Here is an 18,823-nt window from a genome sequence, read left to right on the forward strand (position 1 = left end):
CTTTCTGAGGGAGTGAGTACCTCCCCTCCTATCACAAGTGACGGGACCATTAGATCACGGGATGACGGCATCCACAGCCACTCAGTCTTGGATGGGTTGAGTCTGAGTCTGTTTCTTCTCATCCAGGACTGCACCGCTTCCAGGCAGCGGGACATCATGGAAAGGGCCTCCCCAGGGTGGTCCGGGGTGGAGATATAAAGCTGAGTGTCATCAGCTAAATGATGGTTCTCCTGCTTGAGGAGAGGGTTGGATTAGACGACCTCCAAGCTCCCTTCCAGCTTTGTTATTCTGTTATTATGTTTTATACTCAGCATTTGCACACAGATAATCACATATAAACCATCCCCTTATATCTCACAGTCTCTGAAGACACTCTCATCCAGGAATATTTAAGATTCCTTCCCTCTGGTTCAGGATTCTGAATTTTTGTTCCGGGAAACTCACTTAACGAATGTCTTGCTTAACGTCGGAAATGTTGGGCTCAATTGTGGTCGAATAACCCGAGGTCTACCTGTATGGAGCAAAAGACCCAAGTCATTCATGCTTTTAAAATAATTAAAAGTCCAGCGTGGTTGATTTTTAAATAAATTATGTAACTGCAGTACACAGTTCCAAGTGAGATGAAAATCTTTTGTATTATTCATAACCAATGTTTGAGGCCTCCTTTTTTTTTTTTTTTTAATGCACAGAAATATTGCTGGATCCATTCCATATCTGCAGCCAGGAAGAAGCCAAAGTCAGTTTTAAAGTGATGTATAGTTTAGAATATAAACAATGACATGAGCATAGCTTATCTCTATGAAGCGTAATGCCTTCCATTCTTCTTCCAGTCTGCATTTTTTCTGCAGATTTTTTTTCCCCAACTGCACCCACCTAATTCCTGAACTGAAAAATATTTCTCTGTCTAGAAATATTGGAACAGATTGTTAATGGTTAGCATTAACCATGAAACCTAAATAAAACAAGAGTAAATTTATATCTCTGTGAAGGGGTGGGTTTTTTTTTTCCCCTGAATTACAGGAAATCCATTAAGTTGTTGCCTGTGAATATGGAAACGTTCTTTTAATTAGGTATTTCCTAAGGGCAAGTTAAATTTGCAATCACCTGATAGGTGATTCAAAGCCAGAAGCTAATGCGACAAGGAAAATGGAGACCATTTAACCCATCTTCCATGCTACAATGATTAAATATCGTTGAATAAAATCTGGGATGGCGGTGTAATGCATTTTCAAAATAGAATGGTTGTGGATGCAACAAATGTGAAGGAAAATACTGTTTCCAAGGTTGCTGGTTATTGAATAGCAGGTGTGTTGTGATCCACGCCCAAGGAGTTAGTATTAAATAACAAACAGTTTGAAAACAAACAGACTTTATTAGAACAGCTGAGAATTAACTCATTCTCAGCGTAGTCCAAACTAAAGTAAAGCAAATTCTTCAAAACACCATTCCACAGTTTATCACCGACCTTGGGATAATTAGGCAAACTGCCAAAGGCTTTTCTTGGCAAAAGTTCAGAAGCAGAAGACGCCGATAAGAAATGAATACAGTGAAACAAGAAGCAATTCTCTCAACGTTGTTTTCCGGCAAAGAGGCCAAGAGCCGTTGCTCTCATTTCAACCCTAAACTACAAATATTCTCCTTTAGTAGGTTCTCAAGCAGGTGTTAAGCCCAGAGGAGTAAAATATTAAACCCAGTATTAGTAAGAGACTAATAATAAATTAGTAAAGGACTCAAACTGGCCCTTTTGTGATTCCCTGGAGTCTCAGACAAAGAGAAGGAAAACCACAGTTAGAATTGCAAGGTTCTCTTGGTATGGTTTACCTCAGTAATGTGACGTTCTGGTCTTCATGCGAAATCAGCATGATTTGGTTTACTTTGTAGAGCAAACAGCATTTGTTACTCCAGGGACTGCTGTAGTGCAGGAATACATGGTCCCTTTTTTTTTGCCTTGAACAGATTAACAGAGTTGGAAGGGACCTTGTAGGTCATCTAGTCCAACCCCCCCACCCAAGCAGGAGACCCTACACCACTTCTGATAAATGGCAGTCCAGTCTCTTCTTGAAAGCTTCCAGTGATGAAGCTCCCACAACTTCTGTTCCATGGGTTGATTGTTCTCACTGTCAGAAAATTCCTCCTTATTTCCAGGTTGAATCTCTCCTTGGTCAGTTTCCATCCATTATTCCTTGTCTGGCCTTCAGGTGCCTTGGAAAATAGCTTGACCCCCCCTCCTCGCTCTGGCAGCTCCTCAAATATTGTCTATCATGTCTCCCCTGGTCCTTCTCTTCGCTAGACTAGCCATGCCCAGTTCCTGCATCCATTCATTGTTATGTTTTAGCCTCCAGTCCCCTAATCATCCTGGTTGCTCTTCTCTGCACTTTATTTCTAGAGTCTAAACATCTTTTTTATAGTGTGGTGACCAAAACTGGATGCAGAATTCTAGGTGTGGTCTTACTAAGGCTTTATAGAGTGATATTAGTACCTCACTTGATCTTGATTTAATCCCTCCGTTAATGCAATTTAGAATTGCATTGGCTTTTTTGGCTGCCGCCGCACACTGCTAGCTCATATTTAACTCGTTGTCCGCTAAGACTTAAGTCTTCTACCATTGGCTTTTCCCTTTGGCTTCTCCTATTAGCTGGAGGGAGTAAAGATGGAGCCCAGAGCCATTCTTCATGTCCTGTGGTCATCAAGAATGAAGTTATTCCACCAACCCAGGGGTGAAATGCTCCCGGTTCGGATCGGATCACCCGATCCGGTAGCGATCGTGGCGGGTGGTTTGGCGAATCAGTAGCGATCGCGGCGCGAGGCTCCGCCCACCCGCCCGGTTGTCGTTACTTCCTGGTTTTAACCAGGAAGTAATGAATTTTGTACCCTCTGCGCATGTGCAGAAGGTTTTGCTTTTTTGCTTTTAAAAGTTAAAAAAAAAGGCTCTGACGATCACAGCTGAGCTGCGCGATCATCAGAGCCTTTTTTTTTTTTTTTTACTTTTAAAAGCATTTTTTAAAAGCATTTTTGGGCGAATAGGTTATAAAAAAATGTTTTTAAAAGGTAAAATAAAAGATTGCACGCCACAGCTGATCACCCCCCCCCCATTCCGTGCACGTGCTGTTCTACCCCATGCCTCCTTTTGGCGTGTACCTTTTGGCGTGTACTGTGCACGCATGTTGTATGCACCTTGCATTTGGTGCATGGTGAGCAATGCGCGTGCACAGCCAGTGAACTGCTAGTAAACCGGTTCAGATTTCACCGTTGATAATCCTTTGGACACATCGGAGAGTGGAAACGCTGCCGCACAGGCTTCTCTGAACTTCTCTGAACTCTTGTCTGTGCTTTTATCCTCCTTCTGTGATGCAGCTTAATTTTTGAAAGTAGGTCACCAAAAAATGCAAGGGTTGTTTCCATTGGTTACAGGAAGGGAAGACTTAATTTAGAACCTCGTTTTCAGCAAATCTGGAAAGATTTGCCTGTCTTAAAAACTTTGCGACTCAGAATATCGTGTCGTCGTGCAGTTCGTATTTTTAAGCCAATCCTTCACCTTAAGTGAAGAAAATACTTCGCGCCAAATATAATTTGTCTCTATAGGAAATACATACGTAGCTTCAGGTAGAAACAGAGTCACTTACCAAAGTAGTAGCGCAAAATTGTTGCCGCTGGAGCCAAAAATCAAGGGAATTCCCTCCGGTTTGTAGAAAAAAAATAATGATATAAAGAGATTAAACCACTGCAGGATCCCGAGAGGATTTTATTCAGATAAAAAAGCTTTCCATCCCTGTAACATTATTGTGTTTCTTGGAATACAACCACCTTACAAGAAAAAAATGACTGCCAGTGGAAGAAAACTATGTAGTTTATAGATGGAGAGAGAGAGAGAAAAAGAGAGAGGGAGGGAGGGAGGGAGGGAAGGGCCAATCATCTCATAGCCTTACTCCCAAGTCGTCCTTTTGGCTTTAGCTGCTCTTGCCTTCTGGCAGCTCTCCGCATGCGTGCGCTAGGAACAGGCTCCTTCTGTTCCTCTGCCTCTCTGCTGTCCACCTCTGAGGCTCCGGAGTCCATGCATCGCTCCCCGATGGCCCTGATCCCATCTCTACCTCTGACGCAGAGCCCTCCTCCGGGCCCTCCCCAGACTCCAGGACTGGCCCATGTTCCTCCCCAGCCTCCTCACTGTCCGACTCCACTGCCAATTCCGCAGGCTGCTGGCGGATCACAACAGAGGAAACCTTCACCTTTACAAACGATGTCCATGTTTTTATTCATACAGAGTCAAGTGAACATGAGGAGAAAAGCACAGGTGCCTCAGGAGAAACTTCCTCTCAGCCTTATCCTGCTCCTGTTTATAGCCAGCCAGAAGAAGTGAAAGAGGAAATGGATGTAACTAAGCATCCAAAACTTGAAGAAAACGATGAACTGGGCCCCTTGCCGGATAATTGGGAAATGGCTTACACAGAGAAAGGGGAAGTCTACTTCATTGAGTAAGTACTACTTGTTGAAAAGGAAATAAGTCCCTCCTAGCTCTTAATTCAGTGGGATCCACTCCTACGAATGATGTCATTCTACTGACGCAGCCAGGATCATGTATGATGGAATGAGAGTTATACAGGAACTTATACAGATTATTTATTTAAATCAGGGGTCTCCAAAATTGGCCCCTTTAAGACCTATGGATCTCACCTCCCAGAAATCCCCAGCTAGGATGTCTGGCTGAGGAATTCTGAGAGTTCAAGTCCACAAGTCTTAAGGTTGACAAGTTTGGAGACCCCCCTGATGTTGTGTTCTTCTGCTGATTAGGGCTTTGTCAACTTGCAGAGCATCCCTGGCCTGCTCTCAAGTTGCCATAGGCCGGGGGGGGGGGGAGGATGGGAAACTGGTGAAATGGTACGGCAGCCAAAGACAGATGCACATTCCATGCTTATCTCTCTCAAGGCTGTATCCCAGGGTTACCTACAGCAGCCAGAGGGCAGTGATCTCTACAACCCATGAAATTGCTCTGTTGGTGAATATGATGGATGTCACACCCTGAGGAGGAGGGGGGAAACAGGGTCATAATTGGAGCATAAATTATGTAGGGTAAGAGCTGGCTTCACTTGGGAACGTGCTGACATGAAGCTCCTAATAAATAACTGGATTTTTTTTGAAGCTTGGCTCGAGGCTCATGATTTAATTAGGGCATCCGTCGAAACCCTGACAGGCTTCGTGTGGTCAGTGGGTCTCAAGATCCATCAAAAGACCCTTACCTGACGTGACCTCTCCTTCAGAAGACCCACTGACCACACAAAGCCCTTATCAATAGAAGAACACCATCACTGACATCTCCTAAACTCTGCTGAAGATGTTACCTTGCCTGGTAATGAGACATTCGGAAACCAACCCACAAGCTCAGAGAATGAGCCTCCATTCTCGTCCTTTGTATATCTTGCTATAACTGGAAACCCATTTGGCTTTCCATTGGCCATCAGTGTTAAAGTTGTGGGATCCAGATGTTGTGAGAGTTCTCATGGGGACTTCCTGGATTTGAGTTTTCAGGCTGATGAATGAGGAAGTTCGGTAGGCGTGAGTTGCACATAATTTTTCTGTCTTCTCTCACTGGTGCATCTTGCCTTCATAAAACTGGTAGTGCTATACAGTATCAGCCAAAATTGTGGAAAACTTTGGGAAAAGTATACTTTTGAGGTTTGATGGATAATAACACCACTTTTGGGGGGAGAGTTTCAGGATAATCTTATTCCACTGCTGGAATGGCCTGGGAATAGCCCAGACCTTCACCCAATTGAAAATCTATGGAGCCAGCTAAAAAAACTTGTTAGTCAGAAACAACCCAGCAATAAAACCCAGTTAATAATGGGTTTATTATTATTATTATACAGTCAAACTTGGTTTCACATTAGAACAGCTGCAGAACTCAAAGACTTGGTTGACTCCATGGGAAGACGTTGTAAGGCCATCATTCATGCTAAAGGTTACCCAACTAAGGATTAACTGACATGGGGATCATTTTTGTATATCTCGTTTTTTCTATGGGGATCATTTTTGTATATCTCGTTTTTCCTATGTGTTTCACTTTTCTTCTTTATACTGTAACTGCTATTCTAATGGCAAGTCCTTCCTAAAAGTTATTGCATGACATTCTTGATTCAATTATCTTTCCATTGATATATAATTTTATGGTACTATTCCAAAAAAAAAAAAAAAAAAAAAGTGGTGTTATTAGCTAGTTTTAGAAAATTCACTTTTCCCCCAAAAGGTTTCCACAATTTTGGCCATTACTGTATGGTTCAGAACAAGAAGCCGTAGCAAGTTGGAGTAGTTTTAACACATCCGCCTAGAACCCTCTCGGTGTTCGTTATCCAAACACATTACGTCATATGAAATAGTAATAGAGGTTACATAGCAAATACTTCAAGGGAACATTTTCTCCCCCTTTCTAATATACACTTCATCAATTTCATTCCCCGTTTCTATTTTAAACCCCTGGCCGTCCTCCAAGGATCACGCTGTATGTGCATTAGACTGACCGAAATAAATGCATAATAGCACTCAGAATTTTCCTGCAGATTTCCCAAGACGGCATAAAATGATGGTACAAAAATACATTGGGTCACTTTAACTCCACTCTGTCAAATGGGGGAAAAAAAACACCACGCTTTTCTTAACGGTGGAAATTCATGCATGGGATTTGTCGGCTAGTGTGCACATCTGCCGATCGAGCAGTTCAAAGGCATGCAATTGCGAGTAGATAAATCTGTTAAGCTTGTCAGATGTAAAGCTGATACCGCAGGTTCGAGACCAAAATGCTGCTCGATGGAGTGAGCTCCCATCCTTCCCTCAGCTCCTGCCCACCTAGCGGTTCAAAAGCATGCAAATACGAGTAGATAAATAGGTTCATTTATCATTTAAAATGGGATGCGATGGCTCAGTGGTTAAGACACTGAACTTGTCGATCGAAAGGTCGGCAGTTCAGTGGTTCGAATCCCTAGTGCTGCATAATGGGGTGAGCGCACATTCCTTGTCCCAGCTTCTGCCAACCTAGCAGTTCGAAAGCACATAAAAAATGCAAGTAGAAAAATAGGAACCACCTTTGGTGGGAAGGTAACAGCGTTCTGTGCACCTTTGGCATTTAGTCACACTGGCTACATGACCACGGAGATGTCTTCGGACAATGCTGGCTCTTCGGCTTTGAAACAGAGATGATCACCGCCCCCTAGAGTCGGGAACGACGAGCACATATGTGCGAGGGGAACCTTTACCTTTACCTAACTAGGTTCAAAGGCATGCAAATATAAGTAGATAAATAGGTACCACTTCAGTGGAAAGGTACACCTCAGTGTATAGTCATGCCAGCCACATGATCCCGGAAGCGTCTTCGGACAACGCTGGGTCTCCCAGGTAGGAAGCAAAGATGAACTTCATCCCCTAGAATCAGACATGACCAGAAAGGAGAAAACTCTGCCTTTTTTATATCTAACCTAGGCACTTGGATTATTCGCCATAAACCCTGCCTCGTTTAAAAAGCATTGACCATAATTCTCTATTTCACTGTGATTTCTCGGTTCTCTGCTATTCATAAATGAAGAGTATGGTAGGTGCAGAAGGGATTGAGATGCAGGCACAAAGTTTATGCATCATGATGGCCCAGTGGTTAAATCTGGAAAGCTGATACCCGGGTTCGAGACCCAAGTGCTGCACGCCGGGGTGAGTTCCCATCCTTGCTCAGCTCCTGCCCACCTGGCAGTTCGAAAGCATGCAAATGTGAGTAGATAAATAGGTACCACTTTGGTGGGAAGGTAAGAGCATTCCATGTGCTTCAATGTATAGTCATACCAGCCACATGACTACAGAAGCGTCATCACCCCCTAGAGTCAGACATGACCAGAAAGGAGAAAAAAAAACTTTTACCTTTTTTTATATCTAACCTAGGAGATTGGATTATTCGCCATGAATCCTGTCTCGTTTAGAAAGCATTGACCATAATTCTTTATTTCACTGTGATTTCTCGGTTCTCTGCTTTTCATAAATGAAGAGCATAGTAGGTGCAGATGGGATTCAGATGCAGGCGCAAAGGTTATTCATCGTGATGGCTCAGCGGTTAAAGATGCTAAGCTTGTCAGATGGAAAGCTGACAATCCGGGTTCGAGACCCGAGCACCATGGGATGGGTTGAGCTCCCGTTCCTAGCCCCAGCAATGCTGCAATGGTCATACGTGTAAAAAAAAAAAAACAGTCATACGACACTTTTTTCAGTGTCAGATGGTCACTAAATGAATGGTTGTAAATCAAGGGCTGTCTGTAAGTGATTGGGTAACAATCCTTGTCATTTTAAAATTGGGAAATGGACTAGAAGTGTTGAATCAATAACTCTAACCAGCTCCTTGGGTTTCATAAAAGAAGATGTTATAAGTTCGGGGGTGGGTTTGTTACTTTTTGTTTACTTTTCTGAATGCAGCCTTCAATCAATCATATATATATATATATATATATATATATATATATATATATATATGTATTAAGAATTGTCCTAAAGATGCGAGTTCCAGGTATAGTTATAGAAGAGGCGATAGACATCACGATCTCCGGAACGTTTAAAAGTTTAAAAAATTTTTAAATGGGGATTTTATACTCTGACGAAGTCGGTAGGGGCCGACGAAAGCTTAGCACAAGTTTTAAATAAAATTTTTTAAACTTTTAAACATTCAGGAGATCGTGATGTCTATCGCCTCTTATATATATATCAGTGGTGGAATGCTGCCAGTTTAGCAACAGGTTCGGTGAGTGTGAGAGTAAGTAAGTCGCTTGCGCTCAGCGCTGAAAATTTATTTATTTATTTATTTATTTATTTATTTATTTATTTATTGGTTCGATTTATATGCCGTCCTTCTCCGGAGACTCAGGGCGGCTTACAATGCGTTAAGCAATAGCCTTCATACTTTTGTATATACCTGCTTAGTAGGGCTTTCGGGCCCCCCTAAGCGGTGTTCTTTTTTTATACAAAGCCAGCTTATTGCCCCCACAATCCGGATCCTCATTTTACCTACCTCGAAAGGATGGAAGGCTGAGTCAACCTTGAGCCTGGTGAAAATTGAACTCGCAGTAATTGCAGGCAGCTGGTGCTATTTAACAGCACTTTAGTCTGCTGCGCCACCAAGGCTCTTAACAATGGAGCATTTATAAGCTCAGCTGCTTACCTTCCAGGTCAGCAATGATAAGTAGAAGAGTGAGGGGGGGGGAATCAGCTGTACCGCGCGGTGATGAGATGAGCTACAAAGCAGGAAATAAAGGACAGGATAGAGCAGGGGCAGGTGGGCGGGCCCAACTGATCATCTGATATACATATATATATATATATATATATATATATATATATATATATATATATTTATCCAAGCTGATTAGTGCATTTAGTATGGAGTTTTGTTGAATGTTTCTCTAGCGATGAGACCAACTGGATTCTTGGCTCACCGAACGGTAGCTAGCTAGGAAATAAAAAGTTAACGGCGTTGAAATAATCCTTTCATTCTGCGTTCCCCTCTTGTCTTTTTCCATTTATTCTCTCTGCCAATGATCGTTTGCCTGGAGTGAACGCTTTGAATGGCTTGCCTTGAATGACTTTGGGAGCAGAAGGTGACATTTAGAAAATAATTCTTGGTTTTCCTATTTTGGGAGTTTGCCGTAATTGAAGTTTCGGTTCCGGTAAAGGTTACATTTAAAAAGCGCAGCTGAGAATCAGAATGCAAGCGAGGGCAATGTATAAGATTAGGAGTGCTTCTTCGCTTCAGAAAAAAAAACGTGTCAAAGGTCTTTTTTTTTTCCAAAGGCAACTGGACTTAATTTGTTTTCCTTGAAGACGTTTTATCATCTCATCCAAGAAGCTTCTTCGGTTCTGACTTGAATGGTGGAGGATGAAAGGATTTATATTCCTTGCAGACAGCTGGTCGTTATGGAATTCTTGGATGAGAAGTGAAACGTCTTCAAGGAAAACCAAGAATATCTAGTTGCCTTTAGGGAAAAAAACAAATACTTTTGGGCAAGCACTGCTAGTTCTATCACTAATGCTTTCTTCTGGTCATTGCCTACTGCCATGATGTCTGGTTATTGCTTAGTACTTCCTTGGCTATCAAGATCTGGAAGTCCCACAGGAAGTTTGTGTGTGTGTGTGTGTAGATCGATCGATCTATCTATCTATCTATCTATCTATCTATCTATCTATCTATCGTGTACATGCATACACTTCTTATGTGGCTGTCACTTGGCAGTGCTGTATCTATCACTACTGCTGTCTTCTGATCCTTGTCTACTACCACCATATCTGCTTGACTGGCTAGTACCTGCTTGAATGTAGAAGTCCCACAGGAAGTCAGTCAGTCAGTCAGTCAGTCAGCCAGCCAGCCAGTCTGTCTGTCTGTCTGTCTGTCTGTCTGTCTGTCTGTCTGTCTGTCTGTCTGTCTGTCTGTCTCTATCTCTATACGTGTGTATGATACTGAATATAATAGATACATACATAGATGATAGAAAGACAGAGCGACAGTTAGAGAGAGAGAGAGAGAGAGATAGGGAGGGAGGGAGGGAGGGAAGGAGAGAGAGAGATAGGATAGATAAGATAGATAGGTAGGTAGGTAGATGGATGGATGGATGGATAGAGAGAGAGAGGATAGATAAGATAAATAGATAGATGATAGATAAATATAGATAGATGATAGATAGATAGATAGATAGATAGATAGATAGATAGATAGATGGATGGATGGATGGATGGATGGATGGATGGATGGATGGATGGATGGATGGATGGAGAGAGATAGGATAGATAAGATAAATAGATAGAAGATAGATAGATATAGATAGATAATAGATATAGATAGATGATAGATAGATAGATAGATAGAGAGGGGGGAGGGATGGAGGGGTAGAGATTGATATGATATAGATTCCTTATGGTAGATTAAGCTCCCTTTTCTGTCATCATGATTCCCAAAAACATACCAGCAAGATCATAAAACAGATAATTTACTTTGTGGTGGTTTTAAACAGTCTATGCAGCTATATTTACTGCTTGTCTGCATATATTTAAGTCGACAGAGTAAGAGTATTATTCACAGGGATAGAGAATCTTTATGCGTTGCTGAGTTTCTACTACCCAGCATTCCAATCCCTAACAGCAGAGAAATCCTGGTAGCTCAACTGCAGCGGATATAAATTAGATTTGCAATTAGTTAACGGGGACCTCAGGATGGGACTTGTACACTGGCGAAGCAGGTACAATTTTTCCTAAGAGATCTTCTTTGTTGCAGAAGTTCAGGCTGAAAGCAGGAGGGTCTGCAGAAGTAAGGACCCCAAGGGAACAACATAAGAACATCGTTCTTCATATGTTTTAACCTCCAGTCCCCTAATCATCTTTGTTGCTCTTTGAAGGGCTGTCAGAGAGAGATGAAGGTCAACCTATCGACAAGAAGTCACACATGGAAATTTATCAAGGAGAGATTCTATCTAGAAGTAAGGAGAAATTTCTTGACAGTGAAAACAATCAAACAGTGGAATGGCGTGCCTCCAGAATTTATGGATGTTCCATCACTGGAGGCTTTCAAGAACAGATTATTTCTAAGGTCTTCTGCTCGAGCAGGAGGTTGGACTAGAAGACCTCCAAAGTGCCTTTCAACTCTGTTGTCCCAAAGGTGTTGGTTTTTTTTTCAACAGGCAACTGGACTTTCTGGTTTTTCTTTGAAGAAGTTTCTCTTCTTATCTAAGAAGCTTCTTCAGCTCTCTTATCTCCTTCTTGGATAAGAAGCTTCTGGATGTCCTGGATGACTGAGAATCTCCAGAGACTTCTAACTCCATTATTCTGTTAAGGGCTTCCTTGATGTCATCATTGGATTGTCTAATAGACATCTCTCCATCTCATTTATAATTAGCGGTGGGTTTCACATTATGTTGCTAACAGTTTGCCGTGTGCACACATGTTCGCTTTGTGTGTGCATGTGCCCGGTTCGCATACATGCCTGCCTTCCACACATGCAGCCGGCATTCTGCTCGCACACTTCGTTCACACATGCACCCGGGCTCAAAAACATGTCTAAATAGAATGGCCTAGAGCCGGGGCAGTTGGGTGCGCCCACCTGTGATTTCCACTAACCGGTTCAGGCGAACCGGTCCAAACCGGCTGAATGCCATCTCTGTTTATAATCCTAAAAGTAGTTGAGTGTTTTTTTTCTTTTCGCTGGCCTTATAATCCACCGAGTGTGAAGAAGGATGTGTGTTTCTAAAACGTTCCACGTGTAACTTTATTGATATGTTGCTGTTGTGTGATCCATTGATTTGGGAAGCTGTCTCTCTTCGCTGAATCATTTTGCCTGAAACTAGAATTTGTTTCACTGGTCATTCAAGAGCAGGGTGGAGGGAATTGCTGTTTTAGGTTCAGTCAAATGGACCCTGTGATGCTTTTCAACACCCGCAGAATATAGATTACAGAGATTACAGATTATCAGAGTTGGAAGGGACCTTGTAGGTCATCTAGTCCAACCCCCTGCCCAAGCAGGAGACCCTACGCCAGTGATGACTAACCTTTTCCAGGCCGAGTGCCCAATGCTTGCCCGTGGACCTGTGAATATGCGCACACACACCGAATCCCCCAAAATGCAATGCATGAGCACCCCTGTGCATGCACCCCACCCCATGCACATGCACCCCACCCCCATGCATGCACGCATACCCGCCCTGCATGCCCCCCACCACCCGCACATGCATGGCAGAGACCTGATGAGCAGCTGGCCAGTGGGAGGCGCGCGCGCATGCACGGCGGAGCTGAACTGGGGAGACAGCTCACCTGCCCACAGAGAGGGCACTGCGTGTCACCTGTGGCACACATGCCATAGGTTCGCCATCACGGCCCTATGCCATTTCTGACAGATGGCAGTCCAGTCTCCTCTTGAAAGCTTCCAGTGATGAAGCTCCCACAACTTCTGAAGGCAACTTCTGTTCCATCGGTTGATTGTTCTCCCTGTCAGAAAATGTCTCCTTATTTCCAGGTTGAATCTCTCCTTGGTCAGTTTCCATCCATTATTCCTTGTCTGGCCTTCGGGTAGTTTGGGAAATAGCTTGACGCCCCCTCCTCTCTGTGGCAGCCCCTCAAATATTGGAAGATTGTTATCATGTCTCTCCTGGTCCTTCTCTTCACTAGACTAGAATAAATTTCTCGAAAGCTTCCAGTGATGAAGCTCCCACAACTTCCAAAGGCAACTTCTGTTCCATGGGCTGATTGTTCTCCCTGTCAGAAAATTGCTCCTTATTTCCAGGTTGAATCTCTCCTTGTTCAGTTTAGATCCGTTATTCTTTGTCTGTCCTTTCAAGGGTGCCCTGAAAAAAAAGCTTGAAACCCCCCCCCCTCCTCTCTGTGGCAGCCCCTCAAATATTGGAAGACTGCTATCCTGTCTCCCCTGGTCCTTCTCTTCACTAGACTAGCCATGCCCAGTTCCTTTATACACTTCTATCCACAAAGACGGGCCAAATACAGAAGAGATGAACATGGCTTAAATGGAGGGCCATTCATCATTGACTTTTAAGAAAACGGAACCTGTAATAACCACAACACTCTGCATCTCTGTCCATCCCTGTGTCTGTTCAGAAATTACATGTACAAGGTGATTTACTTTCACGTCAAAACCCGAGCTCGTCACCCAAAAGCCAGCGAGTGAACACAGAAATCTCTTGACTGCACCCCTATTTTTGTGGGAGAGTGCTGTAAATTCCTTTTGCCCTGGATGAGTTCTGCATGTACGATGAGGTTAGCTTGGCAACCGTTCCAGCAGGGCTGTTTAATAAAAATAGCAGCGTTGAGGACAAGGCGCCGGGGCTGCCAAAATTAGAGGCTGCCTCGCACAATTACGCTTTACACCTCCTTCTCAGGTCTACTCAGAGCCAGTAAGCAAATCAAGATATGGATTGCAAATTTGTGGAGCTAACCTCTCTGCCTTTTTCTGCTTCTTCTTCCCCTTCGTCTTCCTCCTTTTCCCATCCCTTGCTTCCTTTTCCACCGGGATGGAAAGGGATCAACATGATTCCCTGGGCAATGTGTCTGACCGGAACGATCTCTTTTCTTTTCAGCCATAATACAAAGACTACATCATGGCTGGATCCACGCTTGGCGAAGAAGGCTAAACCACCCGAAGAATGCAAAGAAAATGGTAGGCTGTTAACTTTTCATGGCTGCTGGGCAGAAATACATCTATCCATCTACCTATTAGAGAGGAGGAGAGATGGAAGTTTGAGTTGTTAACAGGAGAAAATATTTAGAGAGAGGTGTGGGGGGGGGGGAAAGGAGAGTTTTAACGGGAGCTGGGAGACTGCAAATTTGCTCTGGTTTGAGCCTGTATTTTGTATTTATTCCTAGTCCCGAGTCTGTAATATTCCAGTCTAAGAATAACAACGAGTGTTTTTGGAATTTTTGGAAGCTTCTTTTTAATTCCCATCTTAGTCTGCGGAGCCCGCTGAGGTTCTGAGCTTTGAAATCTCTGCCACGCAGAGCGTCTGGGGGCAATGGTGCACAGCTGGAGCGGGGAATACGATGATGGGTTTTTGTGTCAAGGGAAGCTCTCTGCCAGCGTAGTAGTAATCAGACGGTTTAAAATAAAAACACGAAGAGGGAGGGAGGGAGGGAGGGGGGGGAAAAAGAAGGAAGGGAAAGTTATCTCTTCTTAAAGGGGCATAATAATGATCCTGCCGGAATCATGTTATTATATCTGCAAAGCTCATTTTGGTTATTATTATTATTATCCTCTCGCTGAACGCATTATGAAAATCCTGCTGATTAGCCCATTGAGCAGCGCTGCCGTTGCAATAATGGAAATCGCACAGATGGGAGGGTGCATTATAAAGAGTCTTTTTCTTTTATTCCGCCCCCCCTCAGATTTTCCCAGTGTCTTTTCTAAGACACACACACACAAAAAAAAAGAGGCTGGCTTGGACAATTTTAACTGCTCCAGAGACAATTTTCTTTCCCCCCCCTCCCCAATCCTTTGCTTTTTTTTTTTTTTTAACTGTGATTTTTCTCAATCAAGCACAATTTGTGACTCAAGACACTAATCGAGGCAACTTGTAAGGATATGGAATTTGTAGAAAAGGGAAACTCAAATGTCAAAAGCTGATAATTGATTTTTATTGTGGAAAATATTTTTTCCACAAGTCCTCATTCATTTATCACATAAATACCTCAGAAGATTGAAATTCCTTGGTGACACATCATTAATTCTAACATTTATCCACTCTACCCTCCAGAAAACAGAATAACGGGGTGGAAAGGGGCCTCGGAGGTCTTCTACTCCAACCCCCTGCTCAACCAGGAGACTTTATACCAGGGGTGTCAAACTCGATTTCATTGAGGGCCGCATCAGGGTTGTGTTTGATTTTGGGGGGGGGGGGTTGTGGCCAGCTCGATGTCACTTGTGTCGGGGGCACCTGTGGGGGCCCAAGTGCTCTGACAGAGAAAATGGAGCGGCCCTCCCAAGCTCCGTTTTTGCTGGCAAAAGCACAGCGGGCCGGTCCTTCACTGTTTTCAGGGCAGCCCCACGGACCAGATCTAAGCACCCTGCGGGCCAGATCCAGCCTTGAGTTAGACACCCCTGCTTTATACCATCCCAAACAAATTTATTTATTTATTTTATTTATTATATTTCTATACCGCCTTTCTCCCGTAGGACTCAAGGCGGTGTACAGTCAAGAAAAATATAGACACACAAACATCATAAAATTGCTAATTAAAATTATTACTTAGTTTGGTCAATCAAATAAAACCCAGAATTAGATCACATTTAAAAAATTCATTCACATGTTCGTATGTTTAGCCCCGCCTGTTGGAACATCAGGGTCTTGAGGGCACGGCGGAAAGCACGGAGATCAGGGATATTCCGTATCTCCGGGGGCAGTTCATTCCAAAGGGTTGGAGCCCCCACAGAGAAGGCCCTCCCCCTGGGAGTCGCCAGTCGACATAATTTGACTGACGGTACCCTGAGTAGTCCCTCCCTGTGAGAACGAACTGGTCAAATTTCTCCTCCGAACCTCCAGTGATATATTTCTGTGATCTCTGTGGTAGTTTATTAGATGTTTGAAAATATCACATCCGTCACTGATCTTATTTTACTGGGAGAATTTACATGGTCAGTTTATATGCGGAAACTAATCCATCATGAGATGTCCAGTCAGGACCGATGTCACAAAACAAGGCTGGAAAATATAATTTCCCTTCGGCCCTTTTTTAAAAATACGACACTCTTCTTAATTCCTAGCAGGTCTTCCTTCCACTTTTCAACATCCAGGAGGGCTTTCCAAACCCTTTCTGGAAAAAAAAATTGGTTGTGATTTTGGGATTGCTTTCAATCTCTGGCATGTCAACGGAGCTAGGCAGCCAGTAATGATAGATAGATAGATAGATAGATAGATAGATAGATAGATAGATAGATAGATAGGTGGATGGACAGATAGATAATAGACAGATAGACAATGCATAGATAGATAGATAGATAGATAGATAGATAGATAGATAGATAGATAGATAGATAGATAGATAATAGATAGATAGATAGACGGACAGATAGATAATAGACAGATAGACAATGCATAGATAGATAGATAGATAGATAGATAGATAGATAGATAGATAGATAGATAGACGGATAGATAGATAATAGACAGATAGACAATACATAGATAGATAGATAGATAGATAGATAGATAGATAGATAGATAGATAGACAGACAGACAGACAGACGGATAGATAGATAATAGACAGATAGACAATGCATAGATAGATAGATAGATAGATAGATAGATAGATAGATAGATAGACGGATAGATAGATAATAGACAGATAGACAATGCATAGATAGATAGATAGATAGATAGATAGATAGATAGATAGATAGATAGATGATAAATAGATAGATAGATAATTAGATAGATAACTTGTGTCCATTAAATCCTCCCCTTTTAGAGTTCTAATTTAAACATTATAAAACTTTCTTTAAAGCATATCTTTTAAGAAGAAAAAAAAATATTATTTTATATCCATTCAATTTTAAATTAACCATTTTAATACTTCAGTAAGTTTTTTTTTTTAAAAAAAAACTTCAATAGAATATTCTTCACAATATAACCTTAAAAATACTATTAATCCATTGAGTTAAATTATTTCTAACTCTTGAGTTCATCCTTCAAAATATCTGTTTCAAAACTTTCAGAAAGTTATCCATTAAGTTTAAAGTTAACCATTTTAATACCTTGATATTTTTTTTTAAAAAGCTATCCATTTTTAGTTAAACATTTTTACTTAAACTTAAAAGAAGGTGACACCAGCTTCTTAATATCCATACATTGTTCAGGTGTATAGAATTCTAATTTTTTTTTCCACACGGGGCTATTGATTCAATAAACACATCTCAAATGGCTGAGATATCCTGAGAGAAAATGCATATACAAAAGCATCTTCAAATCAACACGATTATGGATATTTTCTGGCATGCACATTAAAGCAGGAAGAAGATGGAACAGCTGCTTGTCACGGATCTCTTTGGAGATTTCGTTTGCACATGCCATCTGCCACTGATATTGAGTTCTCTTTTGTACATACAGTAGTGGCCAAAATTGTGGAAACCTTTTGGGGAAAAGAAGGGTACTAGCTCTTCTTGTATTGCAGTGCCCATACCACGTAAGTCACAGAACAGGCAGTGAGCATTCTTCCAAATATCTGTGTTTTTTCATATATTATGGTGTCACCAATGAAATGGAATGGAATGGAATGGAATGGAATGGAATGGAATGGAATGGAATGGAATAGATGTTACCAATAGATTTAATGTGAAGATAGTGGAATGGATTGGAGTGGAGTAGAGTAGAATTAGAGTAGAATACAGTAGAAGTAGAGAAGAATAGAGAAGAATAGAAGTACAAGTAGCATAGCATTGAGTAGCATAGTGTAGAGTAGAGTAGAATTAGAGTAGAATACAATAGAAGTAGAGTTGAGAAGTATAGAGTAGAATAGAAGTAGAAGTAGCATAGCGTAGAGTAGCATAGAGTAGAGTAGAGTAGAATATTCCTTATTGGCCAAGTATGATTTGACACACAAGGAATTTGTCTCCGGTGCTGAAACTATGTAGAACAATTAACTATTTACAGCCTTCCGTAATATTCTTCAGACCCCACACTGATACATATAGTGCGTTGGGGGTGTATGTGTGTATGTGTGTGTTGGACCCTGAAGAAATATTTTCCTAATCACAAGTAAGTGATTTCCTAAATTCCTTTGGTCCTCTGGAACTTGTCTTCCGAATGCCAGCAGTGCATGACAGGTTTAACACACGGATTTTTATGATCTTTCTCCAGATAGTGTTTCTTGCCATTTTAATTTTTATTGCTCTATCTCTCCCTAGCATATTTCGTATGGGATCTTTTAGCTCAGCTCAGGAGTGAAACAGGAATAACAAGCTTCGGAGTGGAATAAAAAGATAACGCCTATGGAGCATTCTTCTAAAGAAGCTAGTAGATTATTTGCTCAATGCGTGTCCTGAGGTGTATACGCTTGGCAGTCATTTTCACACTCTTAAATCTATGGCTGTTGCAAAAACAATGGGTAGAAGGTTGCAATATCCAGGTTTTATTTAAAGCAATTTGGCTGGCGTTGGCCACCTGTGGATTCTTTCGAGAGATAGACCCACCTAATTCTGGATACAACCGTCTTCTATCATTGGGGTGGATCGCTTGTGCTTTGTCGTCCGGTAAAGTAATCCAAATATATTGGCCTGCGTTGTGAAAATGATCGCCCTTTAGTTTCCATCTTTGAATCATGAGATGG

The 18,823-nt window shown here is 42.1% G+C and overlaps 1 protein-coding gene across 1 annotated transcript in view; it reads left to right on the forward strand.

The window, feature by feature from the left end:
* MAGI2 (membrane associated guanylate kinase, WW and PDZ domain containing 2) overlaps positions 1–18,823 on the forward strand; it is a 265,689-nt gene that overhangs the window by 58,711 nt on the left and 188,155 nt on the right. The window contains exons 3-4 of the mRNA XM_070946864.1: positions 4,259–4,469; positions 14,085–14,164. Coding sequence (XP_070802965.1) covers positions 4,259–4,469; positions 14,085–14,164 — 291 coding nt within the window. The remainder of the gene's footprint in view (positions 1–4,258; positions 4,470–14,084; positions 14,165–18,823) is intronic.

The sequence above is a fragment of the Pituophis catenifer genome, unplaced genomic scaffold (assembly GCF_029215685.1).
Source record: "Pituophis catenifer annectens isolate HBS135680 unplaced genomic scaffold, rPitCat1.0.hap2 SCAF_7, whole genome shotgun sequence".
NCBI classification, from domain to species: Eukaryota; Metazoa; Chordata; class Lepidosauria; order Squamata; family Colubridae; genus Pituophis; species Pituophis catenifer.